Source organism: Macrotis lagotis, chromosome X, assembly GCF_037893015.1.
Source record: "Macrotis lagotis isolate mMagLag1 chromosome X, bilby.v1.9.chrom.fasta, whole genome shotgun sequence".
Lineage (NCBI taxonomy): Eukaryota > Metazoa > Chordata > Mammalia > Peramelemorphia > Peramelidae > Macrotis > Macrotis lagotis.
The window spans coordinates 125,664,627-125,682,007 of NC_133666.1; the positions used below are offsets into that span (position 1 = coordinate 125,664,627).

The following is a 17,381-nucleotide window of genomic DNA, read 5'->3' on the forward strand; positions in this document are numbered from 1 at the left end:
TTAACATTAATAGCCTCTGGACAGATGCCTGTATTTCTTAGGGTTACCTTTCTTTCTTTCTCTCTCTCTTCTCTATTCCTTAGCAATCAAGAAGCATTAAGCCCCAATTTTGTGCCGTAGGGCTGGTCCAAAGAAAAGAGCAAAATAGTCCCTGTCCTTAAGGAGCTTATGCTCTATCTATTATGAATTTAGATTCAAGGTAGGACACTAGGGAAGTAACCCCTGTGGGGGAGGCACTAGCAACTAGAGGTACTAATAAAGGTTCTTGATCTGAATTTTAAAAGAACTCAGGGTTTCTACGAAGCATATGGAAAACAAGAGTTGACTTAGATGACCTTTAAATTCTCTTCTAGCTATGCACTGAGAATTCCATGATTTTTGTTAAACTAAAAGAATAAAGTTCCTGCTCACAGCAAATGTCTAGATTCCTACCCCATCTATTTAAAATCTGGCAGAAAGGTAGCAGAAAGGGGAGAGAGAGAGAGAGAGGCAGAGATGACTTAAATGCCTTTAAGGACTTATTTTAGAGTTTATTTTAAGTCCTAAATATAAATACTGTGCAATAGATAGTAACATAGTTAAAGTTCTGGGAACCAAGGCTGGTGAACTTTGAGAGAATATAGCACATATTATACCAGTTCACTTTGAATCTGGATTTGTTTTCCAAGGTCTGGGATGAGCCGTCTTATTGGAAAAATCATCACATTGTCTCCTTGGGTCGCATTGCTCTGGCTCTGAATGAGAATGAGCTAAAACAGTTGGATCTTGGCTCGATTGACACAGTGGCCTCCCTGAGCCAGCAGACAGAGTGGACTCCGGGACAGGTAAGCAAGGTTTTTTGGGGTTTTTTTTTTTTTTTTTGGTTTTTGCAAGGCAAATGGGGTTAAGTGGCTTGCCCAAGGCCACACAGCTAGGTAATTATTAAGTGTCTGAGACCAGATTTGAACCCAGGTACTCCTGACTCCAGGGCAGGTGTTTTATCCACCGCTCCACCTAGCCGCCCCCAGGTAAGCAAGTTCTACCAGGAATCTAGGATTCTCATAGATCTATAGATGGAAGGGACCTTGAAAGTCATCATGGCTAATGCTTTCATTTCACAGATGAGGAAACTGAAGTATAGAGCAGTGAAGTGATTTGGCATGGTCACACAACTCTAACTAGTGTCTGAGGTGTTCTTTAGTTCTGTGTGTGTGTGTGTGTGTGAGAGAGAGAGAGAGAGAGAGAGAGAGAGAGAGAGAGAGAGAGAATAGGAGCATGCAAGCTAGCTCTAGTTTAGTTTTTAGAAGAAAAGATCCAGCCTTGAAACAGAGGCTTCTTCCTACTTTCCTTGGATTTTTAGACCAAGATTTTGGTTTGCTTTCATTACTGATGAGGATCAAATGCTAATTTCCCTAGAAGTATATATATATATATATATATATATTCATTCTGGATTCCTCACTATCTCTCAACTCCCATATTCAATCTTTTGCCAAGGTCTACTGATTTAACACTTGTTAGCATCTCATAATTGTTTCTCCTCTCCTCTGACATTGACACTACTCTAGTGCAGACCCTCATCACTTCCAGCCTTAATTTCTGCAATGGTTTAAACCTCAAGTCTCTCTGCAATCCAATCCATTTTCCAACAGCTTCCTACTCAGTAAACTCCAGTAGCTCCCTATTGCTTTGAAGACCTTGTTTGGCATTCAGAACCCTCCTAGTTCTTCCTACCTCAGTAGTCTTCTTACACCTTACTTTTCAACACATACTCTTTGATATAGTGACACTGGCCTTCTGATTATTCCATCTAAGCATTCTCTCTGACTGTCTTCCATTCCTGGAAGATTCTCTCTCATGTTTTCCAATGACTGACCTCCCTGACTTCCTTTAAGTCTCAACTAAAATCCCACCTTCTATAGTAACCCTTTTTTAACTACTCATAATTCCAGTACTTTCCCTCTGTTAATTAATTTCTTTTTATCACATATATATGCATATATTTATACATATTTTGATACATGCACATACATATATATGTATGTATGTATTTGTTTGCAAGTTTTCTTTCCCATTAGCTTATAAACTCCTCCAGGACAGGGACTGTCTTTTGTCTTTTTTTCTGTATCCCCAGCAGTTAGCACTTAGCATGCACATAATGAATGTTTATTGAATTAATTAATTAAATGTAGAGAGTCTCCATCTCTCTCTCTGCCTCTCTATCTCTGTCTCTAACTCTCTCTGGAAGAGTGAAATGTTAGCAATGCAATTCTGACATTCTCTTCAACTCTCCCTTTTCCATGAGTAGAGTAGAGTGTATACAACTTGGAATCAGCAAAGACCCCGTTCCAGTCTCGTCTCAGAAACTTCCTAGCTATGTCAACAAGGGTAAGCTGGTAGACATCTCTTAGACTCCAGAAAACCTTTGAGGCTGATTGAGACTGGGGTTTGTTGGCTCTGCTTGGGAGGGCTGAGTTTTCACATCAATAAAATCACCAATAAAATTCTTGATTTGTTGATATTGACTTTCCTTCTATATTAATTAGAAGCAGCAAATTACAGGGAAAAAAGGTCATATTGGAGACAAGGAAAAAATATAAAACTAACTCTAATAACTTTACATGTGAATGGAATAAATAATTCAATAAAACAAAAGTTACAGATTGAATAAGAAAACTAAACCCCATAATCTGTTGCTTATCAGTTTTTTAGAGATTTTTTCTTTAAAAGTTAGACTTTAGGAGAGGCTAGGTGGTGCAGTGGATAGAGCACTGGTCCTGGAGTCAGGAGTACCTGAGTTCAAATCTGGCCTCAGACACTTAATAATTACCTAGCTGTGTGGACTTGGGCAAGACACTTAACCCCATTGCCTTGCAAAAAAACTAAAAAAAAAAAAGATTAGAATTTGTTTTATGGAATGACTCTCATGAAGGAAGAGGAGTACTAGAAGAAATTAAGCAATGTAACAAAAAATTATATCATTAAAAATTTTAAAGGAAAAAAGAAGCAGTGAATTACACTCAAGTACTGTCGAGGGTAAGCTACAGTTTCAATGAGAGGTCTTTCTAAATACAAACCACATATAAGTTGATAATTAACAAGTATCTGGCATAGATATGGAATCCACCTTTTCTCAGTTTGAAAGAGAAATCTGCTTTTCTCTTCTTGGTTTCACTCTGCTCCCACTTTAAACCAGTTAGGCTTTCTCATTCCCATGGTTCTTGAAGAAGAAAAAAGTTCTTTTTGATTGTTGTTTCAGACAGAATCCCTGAATTTCAGCAAATATTATTGACCCAACAACCCAGAGTTGGCTGCTTTTTTTCTCCTTGGTTCCTATGCCCAGAAATTTTATTTTAATTGTACTTTCTCTAGCGGTCTGAGTTATTCAACTCTTCAATCTACATTCTTACTTCCTGATTGTTAATGCAATTTTTTTTCTTCCTGTCACACCTCAAAGGACCTTCTACATTCTTTTATTCTTCCTTTCTACCCTATGTATTTGGGTCCATGCCAGAAGTTTTCTGTCACTGATAAATCTGTTGTCCACTTTAAAATAGATGCTTAATAGATGCATGTCAAATTCTGTTTTGATTTTTATTATTGTTTTTTTGTTGATGCCTTTTGGTTTTTAATATCACATTCACTTCCAAACATATCCCTCGCCCTTGCCCTTTTCTACACAGCAAGTTGTCCCTTGTAACAATTTTAAAAGGAAAAAAAATTCAAAAAAAGCCAACACAAGAACATGTACAATAATGCACACCTGTTGTCCTTCACCCCTGCAGTGACAAGGAGGTACATTTTCTCATCTTGGATTTTAATTACCCAGTGTTTAGCTGCCTTTTAGTCTTAGGATTTACATTATTATAGTTTCTCTCTCTCTCTCTCTCTCTCTCTCTCTCTCTCTCTCTCTCTCTCTCCTTCCATATATATATATATATATATGTATATACATAAATATATATGACCACATATGTATATATATCTATATAGACACAAACATATATATGTATATAAAATTTTCTGATTCTGTTTACTTCACTCTACCTCAATTTATATGCTTTACCATGTTTCTCTGAATTATTCTTACTCCTTGTTTCTTTTAGTACAATTTCTTAGGATCTGACACATTCACATATCACAATTTGTTTAGCCATTCTACAATCCATGCATCCCTATTTTCCAGTTGTTTGTTCCCACAAAAGGACCACAATGAATATTTTTATATACACGGGACCTTTCTGTTTTTGATCTCTTTGGGGTAAATACCTAGAATAGGACCTTGGGGATCAAAATATGTGTATGAATGTATATTTTAGGCATAAATTTAAAAAAATTTTTTAAAAAGCATAATTTCAAATTGTTTTACAAAGTGGGCTAATTCAGGGCAGCTAGGTGGTGCAGTGGATAAAGCACCAGCCCTGGAGTCAGGAGTACCTGGGTTCAAATCTTCTCTCAAACACTTAATAATTACCTAGCTTTGAGGCTGTGGGCAAGCCACTTAACCCCATCTGCCTTGCAAAAACCAAAAAAAAAAAAAAACCAAACAAACAAAGTGGGCTAATTCTCAATTGGAAGGACAAACATCATCACCACCTTCAACTAGAAAAGAAGCAAAGTGGAGTGGAGGAGGAATCTTCCTTTCTTAAATTAAAACTTTGTTAAATTCTTACTAATCAGTTGCTAAGTTCTGTCTTTGTACAAGATCAGAGTAAGCAATGACCTAGTTGTCATTCCACCCACTCCCCCAGTCCCCTTATGGCTATGGTTAGGAGCCTCAGATTGCTCCCCTTAAGTGGAGGATTCTACTAGATGAACTTTAAGAATACATTCAGATTCCTCTTCCTCCTTCCCTTCTCCTCTTCCCTTTTCTTCCTCCTTTTCCCCTTCCCTTTCCTTCCCCTCCTGTCCTGTCCCCTTCCTCTTGAATTCTTGTATCATCTTTGCCACCACCTGACCTTGGGCAAGTTATTTGACCTTTTTCTTTGTCTGTAAAATGAAGAGTTGGACTAGGTGATTACATTCCTTGCAGTAGTAAGTTCTGTGGTGATGTGACATCACTTAAATGGATGCTGTTAGAGAAATAGTCAGCTTTCCTGAAATTCTATTAATTCAGCCAAAGAATCATTATAAGAAATAGCAAAAAAAGTACAGTTGCGAACAGAGTGATGGAAATCTTATAATTATGCACTTCTTAGTCTTCAGTATTGCTTTCAAGGTGTTGACATTAATTGCCTTAGAATCATTAGGAAAAGGCTATGAAGTCACATAAGGGAATACATTCTGATTTATCTCTCATGCTGACTTTCATTCTTAGGGGCATTAGTGGAAAGAACAATTTAATGCTGTCTAGCAAGAAAATAATTTAACTTTGAAATGTATTGTTTGTATTCACTTTTAATTACAGGTCTGTCCGATACCCAGGGAAGTTGAGTCATTAACAAGAAAATAATGGAGCTACACTATCATGTCCTGTCTTAGGTTAGGAACAGGAAAGGGAAGGATTTCTGTCAACACTTCTTGAATTCCATTCTAGAACAGACAAGGACATTGATGACAAAATTATTCAGGCTCTGTAAAAAGCTGGGTTCTAGATAATTCATGTTTAAAATGGTTGGGTGTCAATTGAGGTCTTTTAAATTAATTAATTAATTTGTATTTTTTTCTTTGTTTCAATAAAAAAGTCCCAAATGAGTGTGCCCTATTTGTATTAAATAGAAGGAATGTTTGGTTTTCATCTTAACCACAATCATAACTTGAATCCATGTAAAAAAGCATAATTACAAACATACTCAAAAAATACAGGCGCTCAGAGGCTATAATGGCTATAAATTTTTATTTTAAAATTCAATTTTATTTTATTTTCAGCTCCGAATTCTTTCTCTCTTTCCCCTTCTTTACCAATTGAGAAGGCAAGACAATTAAACTCATTAAAATATAAATAATCATGCAAAACAATTTTCCACAATAGCTATGTCCAAAAAAAAGAAAGAAAGAAAAAAAGGAAAAAGAGAAGAAAATATGCTTCAGTTTGTATTCTAAGTCCATCAGCTCTCTCTCTGGAGTTGGATACCATGATTTATCATGAATCTTTTGGATTTGTGGTTGGTCATTGTGTTGATCAGAGTTACTAAGTCTTTTAAAGTAGATTATTTCTATAATATTACTGTTACTGTATAAGTTATGCCCCTGGTTCTGCTTATTTTGATTTACATCAATCATACAAGTATTCTCAGTTTTTTTCCTGAAACCATACCTTTCATCATTTCTTACAGAACATTCCATCACTTGTTCAGCCAATGCTCAATTGATGGGTCTCTCCTCAATTTCCAATTCTCTGCTCCCATTAAAAAAAACACTATTTTTGATATTTTTATACTTAAGATCCTTTTCCTCTTAAAAAAACCCTGCAGTATTGTTGGTAAAAGGGTTTGCACAGTTCAATAACTTTTCAAGGATACTTTCAAGTTGCTTTTTTTTTTTTTAGGTTTTTACAAGGCAAATGGGGTTAAGTGGCTTGCCCAAGACCACACAGCTAGGTCTGAGACTAGATTTGAACCCAGGTACTCCTGACTCCAGGGCCGGTTCAAGTTGCTTTCTAAAACGATTGGAACAGCTCACAATTTTACCAACAATGCATTAGTAGTGTATCTGTTTTCCCAAAGTCCTTCCAATATTTGTCATTTTCATTTTTGACATCTTAGTCAATCTGCTGGGTATGAGGTAGTACTTAAGAGTTATTTTAATTTGCATTTCTCTATTAATAAATTTAGAGAATTTTTTCATATGGTTATATTTAAAGCTTTGATTTCTTCCTCTGAAAGCTGCCTATTCATATCCTTTGATCATTTCTCAATTGAGAAATATTCATTTGTATTAAAAATAAAACTAATTTTATTTGGTTTAAAATGAAAAGTTAACTTACTCTTTGAAGAAACCACCTTAATTGTTAATACTATTAAGGGAAGTATAGTAGAATGAATTGTGATTTTGGGTAGGTTGAGTCACCTCTATTGGCCTTGGTTTCCTCATCTGTAAAATGAGTAACATTGAACTAATCTATGAGGCACCTTCCTCATCTAAACTCTTATTTATTTAAGGTAGTTTCATGATGACTCAAAGTATAGTCAATTTGCTTTCTCCTTTAAAAACAACTTGATGGGGGTGGCGTAGTGGCGTAGTGGATAGAGCACTAGCCCTGGAATCAGGAGTACCTGGGTTCAAATCTGGTCTCAGACACTTAATAATTACCTAGCTGTGTGGCCTTGGGCAAGACACTTAACCCCATTTGCCTTGCAAAAATAAAAACACCTTAAAAAAACCAACTTGAATAGCGATCCTGGAAAGGTTCATTTTTCTGTCATTCCCACTCATGCCTGAATATTTATTTTACCTTTTTCTCTGATTGTTTTGTTGTTACAGGCTAGCACCATTCTTCGAGGCTTTCTGGAAGACTCAGGCCTTCGAATACAGGAACTAAAGAGCTTTGATTTAGTAGGGCTTGGTGCAAACTTGTGTGCTATCAGCATTAATGAAGTTCCATTGATAAGTATCTCAGAATTTAGGTAAGAAGTGATCTAAATAATAGTATCCTTAATTGGATCAAATCTTCCAAATGTCATTTAGTGTAAAATTCTGGCCCCAGAGAGGTTTATCAAATCACCAATATTTGAATAAATGAATGAAATCAATTTTTTAAAAAAAAGTACTTATATGTGCTATGTAACATTTTAAGCTCTGGGGAAATTGATGTTAAAATAAAGACAAGTCATGCCCCCAAGGGGGTTGCAATTTAATAATCAAAGACAACATATAAAAAGAAGAGGTAACCAGAGAAGGTAGTTTTGTTCTGGGAAGGTAGAAGAAGGGAAGGAGAGATATAACCCCAGTACTGGCTTGAATGGATGTCTGCATGGTATTAATGTGCTAAAGCATGGTCTGGTATTAGGGCTAGTCAGTGTTTAGTAGACTAATTGGATTAGATTACATACACACAGTGTCACATGGGCCCTATGGAGCTCCAAAAATGACTGAGTTAACTTTGACAGGGAGTGAATTCTAGTCTAGAAAGCACTGGTTCAGATGGGAAGAAGTAGGCCTATGGCTGAGATGATGTCCAACCCATGGCCCAGAAGAGCTTAAAGGTTGTATACCCATGAGTTAGATGTTCTAATGTCTATGTAATATCTTTTCTCTGCTATAAAGTACTCTTTTTTTTATCTAAGCTATGTGCTTTTTCTAAAAATTTTTTTTTAAGTTTTATTAAAAACTTAATGTTGAACTTCACTACAATTAAACATATTTAGTGCTTTTTCATTTAGATTCCTAATACTATTTGGGGCACTGCCTCAAAGCCATCAGGATTCTTGATCCTATTATTGAGGTTTGATTATAAGTAAAGTAATTTTTAAAAACATACAACTTAAGAATTCAAATACATATTGCACTCTTCATAGTACTTAGTCACCTTGGAAGGCCTTGCACTTATTCTTATCCTTTGAAGAACAATATTCATTTAAATATGTAAATAAATGATTTGGCATAGTAACATAGCAAAAGAATCATGGTTATAGTAACAATTCTTATGAGCCACTCTTCGTTTTCATTGCTTTTTTAGAAGCTGTTTTGATATTTTTTGTTTTTTAAATTAGTCATTTCCTAAAATACTCCTTCCCTTCCTCTGTAATTGCATCTAATTAACAAAGAAAATGTTAGTCAAAATCACATACAGCGGAAGCTAGGTGGCATAGTGGATAAAGCACCGGCCTTGGAGTCAGGAGTACCTGGGTTCAAATCTGGTCTCAGACACTTAATACTTACCTAGCTGTGTGGCCTTGGGCAAGCCACTTAACCCCCTTTGCCTTGCAAAAACCTAAAAAAAAAATCACATACAAAGCAACTGAGTCCATACCCACAGTCCTCTACTTCTCTACAGAGAAGAGGGAAGCATTATTTTATTATTTATTCTATAGATTAAGATTCCATACTGTTCTTTTAAAAATAGGGGCACATTTGGCAAGTGAACTGATCTTTTAACTTCTTGGTTCAAAAATCTTCAATGGCCTCCTATCTAACTGAGTAAAACTCAAACTCTTGGGCCTATCATTTAAGGCCCTCCTCAATCTGTTTCTATTCTTTCTAGCTTAATAATATATTATTGCCCTCCAAACAAGCTATACTTTGGACACATTGGACCTCTCTCAATCTCTCAAATAAATGTACTTCCCTACCTTCCCTCTTTTAATCAACTATTACTCAAATTTTTTTTTTCTGTGAAAGGCTTCCCTGATAAATCTCTTCTCTCTCACAATTAGTAAAAACCTTTCCTCCTTCAGATCTCATCTATATATTTACAATGCAATTTTGTATTTATAATTGTATTCTGTGTGTGTGTCTTACCACCCTGTTGGATGGTAAACCTTATGAGGATAGGAAGCATTTTTTATCTAAATTTTATATTTCTCCTGGATTCTAACAGCTCTTTTGTTGTTTTTCATTTGTTTTAGTCATTTCCAGCTCTTTGTGTCCCACTTTGGGTTTTCTTGGTAAACATACTAGAATGTTTTGTCATTTCCTTCTCCAGTTCATTTTACAAATGAGGAAATTGAGGTAAACAGGGTTAAGTGATTTTCCCAGGGGTTTATATAGGTAAACTAGTGTCTGAGGTTTTCTGACTCCAGGTCAGGTATTCTATACACTGTTCCATCTAGCTGCCTGTAACAAACTCTTACACTGAACAAATGCTTAATCGACATTTCTTGAATGAATAAATGAAGAAAGTAACATTTCCCCAATGCTTTAAGAATTATCTATTTACTGGGCGGCTAGGTTGGGCAGCTAGGTGGTGCAGTGGATAAAGCACTAGCCCTGGAGTCAGCAGTACCTGGGTTCAAATCTGGTCTCAAACACTTAATAATTACCTAGCTGTGTGGCCTTGAGCAAGCCACTTAACCCCATTGCCTAGCAAAATAAATAAATAAATAATGAAGAATTATCTATATAGGGCAGGCAGGTGGCACAGTGGATAGTGCACCAGCCCTGGAGTCAGGAGGACCTGAATTCAAATCCAGCCTCAGACATTTAATAATTGCCTAGCTGTGGGACCCTAGACAAGTCACCCATTGCCTTAAGTTAAAAAATATTTAAAAAGAATTATATATTTTTAATTAAATGAAATTCATTAATATAATAAATTCTTGAAAGCCAACTTGGCATAGTGGTTAGAGAGCTTGAAGTCAGGAAGACCTTGGTTCAAGTCTTGCCTCTCTCAACTGCAGGTTGGGAAATCCACTATACCACCTAACTACTAATCTTATTCATTTGCTTCCTTTTGGGATCTGAAATACAATAGATTTTCTTGTTCTGATTAATACCATATTTAGAGAAAAGGTGCAACTCAAGACTAGTGCATATATTAACCTTTGTGATCCTGGGAAAGTCACTTGGTGGTGTCTCACCAACTCTAAAACTATAAACTGGAGAGGAGCTTGCATTGGTAGAGAGAGTTTCCTCACCTGGGACATCTTTATACTAATGAAATCCCAGAGTCATTCCTTACTCTTAGTGAAATTCTTAATATTCTTAGATATCCAATCTTCTATTGGAGTTTTGTTTTGTTTTTGGTAAGAAATTTGTGAATATCTTAGTGGTTCCTGAGAGGACACATATCCCATGAGATGTTGTCATTTTCTAGTTAATAAAGAAAATACAAAATCAAAGACATCAATTATCAATCCTAGATATTTCCCATTTCTTGATCTACTTCCAGATCTCTAGCTGAGACAAGAAATGAGGTTCAGTCAAATCCATCCTAGGAAGTGAGACCCCATTTGAAATATTTTCCTGCAAGATACACCAAGGTAACTCTATAACTCTTCTCTTTTCATAGCACTGTCACTGCCAGAATTGGTACTCTGCTCTGCAGCACTCCTATCCTGGGAGCTTTCAAGAGGAAGGCAGAGGCTGTATTTGGGGATCCTACTGAGTGGAGCAGTTCAGTGATGCAGGAGCTGGGCACCATTGCAGGTAATAGGTTGTTCTGTGATCAGAGTCAAGCATTACCTTGCCAGTTCTCATCCCACTCCATCTCAACATTACTGTTAGGTATAAAAATAAAAATAGAATTCTATTATAACACAGCTTGCACTAGCCCTGGGTTGCACTTTTCCTCTAAAACAGGTATTAATCAGAACAAGAAAATCTATTGTATTTCAGATCACAACTGGAAGTAAATGAATAAGATTAGTAGTTAGGTGGTACAGTGCATTTCCTAGACTGGAATTCAGAAGTCCCAAGGTCAAATCGTGTCACATTAGTTGTGTGACCCTAGGCAAGTCACTTAACCCCCGAGTGCCCCCTCTACTTCCCCCCCCTCTGCTTTGGCAAAGGGAATTTACACCCCAGGAGTTTCCTATAGTTGTAAAATCACAGATAAAACCCTCTGTATGTGCAAATGTATGTAAACTTATATACATGTGCATATGTATGCATATACATACATTTATACATAATTTCCAATATGTTCTCATTCTCTGATTCTAAAATTGATGAGAATGTCTGGCCATTAAAGTATTATATTATTGTTCAGTTATTTTTTATTCATATCTGACTTTCAAGACCTTGTCAAAGACACTGGAGTAATTTGCCATTTCCTTCTCCAGCTTATTGTACAGGTCAGGAAACTGAGGTAAACAGAGTTAAGTGCCTTACCCCATGATCATCTAGTAAGTGTCTGAGATTGGAATTTGATGTTAGGGGGATGACTCTTCCTGGCCTCTCTATCTATTGTGCCATCTAGCTGCCCATTATATTATTAATTATAATATATATTATATCAGTGATAATAATAGCTAACATTTATAGAATGCCACCAGGTACTGTTCTAAGTGCTTTATAAATATTCATTTGATTCTCACAACAACTCTGGGAGGTTGTAGGAACAGATACTATAATTGTCCATGCTTTACAGATGAGGAAACTGAGGCAAGGAAAGGTTAAGTAACTTGCCCAGGGTCACCCAGCTAGTCAACATCTGAGGCTAGATTTGAATGTGCATCATATGCAAAACATTAGTGAAATGATTGAGGTTTACAGTGTGTCCCTTCTTTTTTAGTGAGTTGTTGCAGAGAATTGTTTTCCTATTGTAATATTGGAGAATTTTTTAGGAGTGATTATTGTGTGGGAAAAGTGAATCTCTACATTGCATTGCATTTTGAATAAAACTTGTGTAATGAGGGAAGAAAACCATCTAAATTTTTTTTCTTCCCTAGCTGGATTAACAAAGGAAGAATTAAGGATGCTTGATAAAGATTTAATGCCTTATTTTCAACCATCAGCAATAAAATGTATTCCTGAGGACATCTTCAAAGTAAGTGCTCTGTTCCTAAAGGACAAATTTGAGTAAAAGACATTTTTCCTCCTACAAGAAAGTGATGAGGAATAGATTCTTAGCTTGGAGACAATCTTCATTGTTCTTTGAACTTTCTAATAGAGCCCAGTAGTGTTATCCTCACCATCTTTAAGTGTGAGATTTTTTCTTTTTCAAGGGGCTAAGTGGCTTGCCCAAGGCCACACAGTTAGGTCATTATTAAGTGTCTGAGGCCAGATCTGAACTCAGGTACTCCTGACTCTAGGGCCAGTGCTCTATCCACTGCACCACCTAGCTACCCCGAAGTATGAGATTTTTTAAAAAAACAACTGGCCTGGGTCGTGTGTGTGTGTGTGTGTGTGTGTGTGTAATGTGCGAAATTAGTAAACTGTTAATATGGAGATGCTATTATGGGAAGATAAAGATAGTGCTTATTGATGGGCTGGTTATTGAATTTAGGATGTAGAGCTGAAAGAGACCTTAGAGATCATCTAGTTCAAATCTTTCATTTTATTTTATTTTTTAGGTTTTTTTTTTTCTTTGCAAGGCAAATGGGGTTAAGTGGCTTGCCCAAGGCCACACAGCTAGGTAATTAGTAAGTGTCTGAGACCGGATTTGAACCCAGATACTGCTGACTCTGGGGCCGGTGCTTTATCCACTGTGCCACCTAGCTGCCCCCAAATCTTTCATTTTAAAGATGAAGAAACTGAGTGCCAGAAAAATTAGATAGCTTTCCATACTCACACAGGTAGTAAATGGTAAAGACAAAATTCCAGTTTAGGTCTTCCATTCTTATCACTATCAACTGGATTTGAGATAGTAGCAGGCATCCTGTCTTTCTTTTTCCTTTCAATCCAGGTTTTTGGTGTATTTTTGTTTGTACATGGCTTAGCAGGAATACATTGCTGACCTCGAAGATCTACCAATCTTTCAGGCCAGATTTGGCTTCTGACAGCAATGCTTTGGAGACTTTTTCACCACCTTTTCAGCTACAACTTCCTTTTTCACTCCTCTTTTCCTTTGTTTTTTTTTTTCCTTTTTGACCTTCTTTTCCTTTGGTTCCTTTGCAGGGGGGGGGGGGGGTGTCTGCCATCTTGAGAGAAAAAAAAAGAGAATAAAATTGCTCCCCATGATTGCCTTTTTTATCTTTAATTTTGTCCATGACTTTTTCCATTTGTTTGTATATGTCTCTTTCCTTAACTTATTTATATATGTATATCATATATATGCATGTATGTGTGTATATATATATATATATATATTTAAAAATTGATCTCTGGGTTCCTTTTAAATTGTCTCCTTTAGGATGAATTTTATTTTCTCTATATGTATTTGATCATGTCTAGTTGCTTTTCCTAAATTTATTTCCTTGAGTACCATGTCCAGTTCCTTACTAGTACAAGTATTCTACGTTGCTAGACTCCAAATGTGCCTCTTTTCTGCCATGTTTATTGACTGACTGCCACTATTACTTAGAAGTTGATGGTGATTTCACATGATTAAGGATTGCGTTGTATTTTTGTCAATTTCATGGACTAAAATACAAAGCAATTCTTAATCAAATATCTGAGGCTCAATTTGAATTCAGGACTCCAAGGCTGTTGCTCTATACACGTCACCACCTAGCTACCTCCAGTCAACCTATTGTTGATGTGCATTTTCATTTTTTTTAGACTGATACTCAGGCAAAAGATGCAGTCTATTTCTAGGACCATATTAGAAGCCTTTCCTGTTTAGTAGAACTTAGATTCTTGGTAGAATTCTTGTCTTTGTTGCAATAGCATTATAGAACCCAGAATCATTTCCATACTACAATAAGGTATCAGAATAAGAATTTTATGGGGGTTATTTGAAATAATAATAATTACATATCTAAAAATGTCTCATTAGGCATCCTGAGTCCATTATTTCTTTGTCAGAAACTGAGTAGCATTCTTCATCATCCCTTCTCTGAAGTTGTAGTATAGCTTAATTTCTGTGACATCTTTTAAAAAAGTGTTTTTAAACATTATTTTATTTGAACCTCACAACAACCCTGTGAAAGAAAGTACCAGTAATATTACCCCCTTTTGTAGATGAAAAAATGGAAATTTTCCCTTGTAGTAGTTATTTGTATATATGGTATGTATATTGAAGTTCTCTGAAAGCAGTTGTTTTTGATATACCTGTCTTTGTATTTCCAGTACCTTGAACATCGTGGGCAATTAATAAATAAATATTTGTTGAATTTAAGTGCCTTGCTCAAAGTTTCTAAGATTATATAGAACAGGAGTTCTTAATTTTTTTTGTCTTGGATCCTTTGGCAGTCTAGTGGGACCTCTTCTCAGAAGAATGTTGTTAAATCAATAAAATAAAATCCATAGGCTTACCAAGGAAATCAATTTTATTGAATGCAATTATTTATTTTTTTAAAAAATTCACAAAAGCCAGGGAATAACACAGCTTAGATCGTGAACTGAGTATTAAGTAGAGCAAAGAAAGAGTATGGGGTTTGGTAAGGGAGTGGAGTGAAGTGATTTGCCTAAGGTCACACAGCTACATCAAGTATACGATGTCATATTTGAACTCAGGTCCTCCTGATTCCAGGACCGGTGCTCTATCCACTGTACCACCTAGCTGACCCAAGATATGGGTTTGGAAAGAAGTTATTTGCAAGGGTCTACATAACAACTGATAGAAAACAATGTGACACAAAAGACCTCTAGTTTTTTTAAGTTTTTGAGGTGATATGTTCTGAAGGTGTTTTTCTTCCTTATCATCCTGTAGGAACTGTCTCCAGAACAGATCTCCAGTTTGGGCCCTGAGAATGCTGCTTGGGTGACGGAGCCCCAGCGGAGACACCTCAACATGCTGCAGCTGCAGAGTCTCCAGTTGGCACTAGATGGCGCCAAGACCAGCTTCCAGCAAGAGGCACCCCTGAATACGGGCACCATCAGCATTACACATTCCCCTTCATCTGACTGTGAGCAAACACTTCTGTCTCTATTTTCTCTTCTCTAACTTCTTAAGTATACATTCAAACCAAATTTTACATAATATCCTTACAATAGAAATATTTATGTGAACAGAAATATTTCAAAACCCCATCCAATAACCTACTTATTTAAAACAATGGTTAATAAAGCAAGATTCTAATATAGACCAAAAGTCAAGCTTCCCTCACAGAAAGCGTACTGAATATGACCTGTGGGGTACAATTTAAGTGGAAACAATGGAGTAGATAGAAGAAAATAGTCAGTCAAGAGTGAGGGGCAGCTAGGTGGTACAGTGGATAGAGCACTGGTACTGGAGTCATTTGGACCTGAGTTCAAATGTGACATTAATTTTTTAATAATTACCTGACTGTGGACCTTGGACAAATCACTTAACCCTGCTGTCCCCTGCAGAAAAAGAAAAAAGGAGACAAGGATGAGTCAAAAATTCCAGAGAAATTTTTAGATTGTGGTAACTGAGTTTTTCAATGGTCTTGATAGATTCTGGAAGACAAGTTGAGCAGAACATAGTTCTCTTTAATAATGGGATGGTATATGTCCCTTTCTGGGTTCTTAAAAAGACAACCCAGTCAAAAATTGGGATGCATGTAATGTCCATTTTCATTCCTTCAAGTTCTTGGAGAGTAAGTATTATTTTGCATTTCTAAAACATAATACATATTACTATATTTAATAATTTGTCAAAGAAATAAGTGATGTGATGTTGGGGGAAATGATGAAGGTGGAGGGGTAGAGGTTGGTTTATATATTTCTTTGCAGAAATCTAAGATCTATAAAAACTCAGACTTGATGTTTTTCAGGCTAGCCCTGCATTTTGATGAGGAAAAAAATGGGTTTGTACATTGTCCACACTGCAGGATAAAGAGGCAGATATATATCTGAGCCAGAGTTATTCTGTTGTTCCATTTCCTGCTTGTCTTGCTTCAGGACGTTAATAATTTACATGATCTGTTATTTACATAGTACAAATCTCCAAGCATTAAATAGACAGGAGTCACCTCCATTCATTGGTTATATTGGAATTTGGTTGCACAACTGTTTCAGCCAAGAGGGTCATTGATAGGGTTAATTAGATTTTTGTTTAGGAGTAACTGAGTGGCACAGTGGATGGAGCACCAACCCTGAAGTTTGGTAGGACCTGAGTTCAAATCCAGCCTCAGAAACTTAATAATTGCCTGGTTGTGTGACCTGGGGCAGGTTTGATCCCTGTGCCTTGCAAAAACCAAAAAAAAAGTTTTTTGTTTATAGAATTTTTATCATAATTGAATTTGATTTATAAGATGATGACTTTGGAAACTAGCTTTTGGATCTCAATGGGTTATTTCCTTTAGAAAAGAGAAGGTTCATGGGGAATGGTTTAACATGATAGGATGAATACACACACACACACACACACACACACACACACACACACACACACACACAGATTCAGAATTGGTTGGATGATCCAAATGTCTTGATGGACCAATGTCAACTTGAAGGAAGTTTCCACTGGAGGGCTCCAGGGATCTGAACTCAGTCTTCCAATATTTTTATCCATGACAAATGAAAAGAGAGGCATTATATTTGTCAGATTTGTAGCTGTTATGAAGCTGGAAGGGGAGAACCAATGTTTGATGACAATAAAGATACAAAAAAGGTCAATAAGCTAGTACAATGATGTGGATCAAATAAATGGAAATTTCATAGGAATAAATGTAAAACATTTAGGATAAAAAATTTTCTTTACAGATTCAACAATTCATGTTTTAAAAAAGGTTTTGAAGTTTTAGTAGACTATGAGCTCAAAATGATTTAACAGTGGATTAGGGCAGAAAACAAAACAAACTAGGGCCGCTAGGTGGCACAGCGTATAGAGCACTGGCCTTGGAGTCAGGAGTACCTGGGTTCAAAATCCGGTCTCAGACACTTAATAATTACCTAGCTGTATGGCCTTGGGTAAGCCACTTAACCCCATTTGCCTTGCAAAAAAAAAAAAGAAGAAGAATTATGAACCAGAAAACAAAACAAAATCACACACATTCTGCATTGAAAAGACTTGG

At 36.3% G+C, this 17,381-nt stretch overlaps 1 protein-coding gene across 2 annotated transcripts in view; it reads left to right on the forward strand.

The window, feature by feature from the left end:
* The window catches only part of OTOA (otoancorin), an 80,400-nt gene that overhangs the window by 52,112 nt on the left and 10,907 nt on the right, over nucleotides 1-17,381 (forward strand). For both annotated transcript variants that reach the window (XM_074201276.1, XM_074201277.1), the window contains 5 exons: nucleotides 669-824; nucleotides 7,402-7,544; nucleotides 10,868-11,004; nucleotides 12,249-12,346; nucleotides 15,113-15,308. In XM_074201276.1, coding sequence (XP_074057377.1) covers nucleotides 669-824; nucleotides 7,402-7,544; nucleotides 10,868-11,004; nucleotides 12,249-12,346; nucleotides 15,113-15,308 — 730 coding nt within the window. The remainder of the gene's footprint in view (nucleotides 1-668; nucleotides 825-7,401; nucleotides 7,545-10,867; nucleotides 11,005-12,248; nucleotides 12,347-15,112; nucleotides 15,309-17,381) is intronic.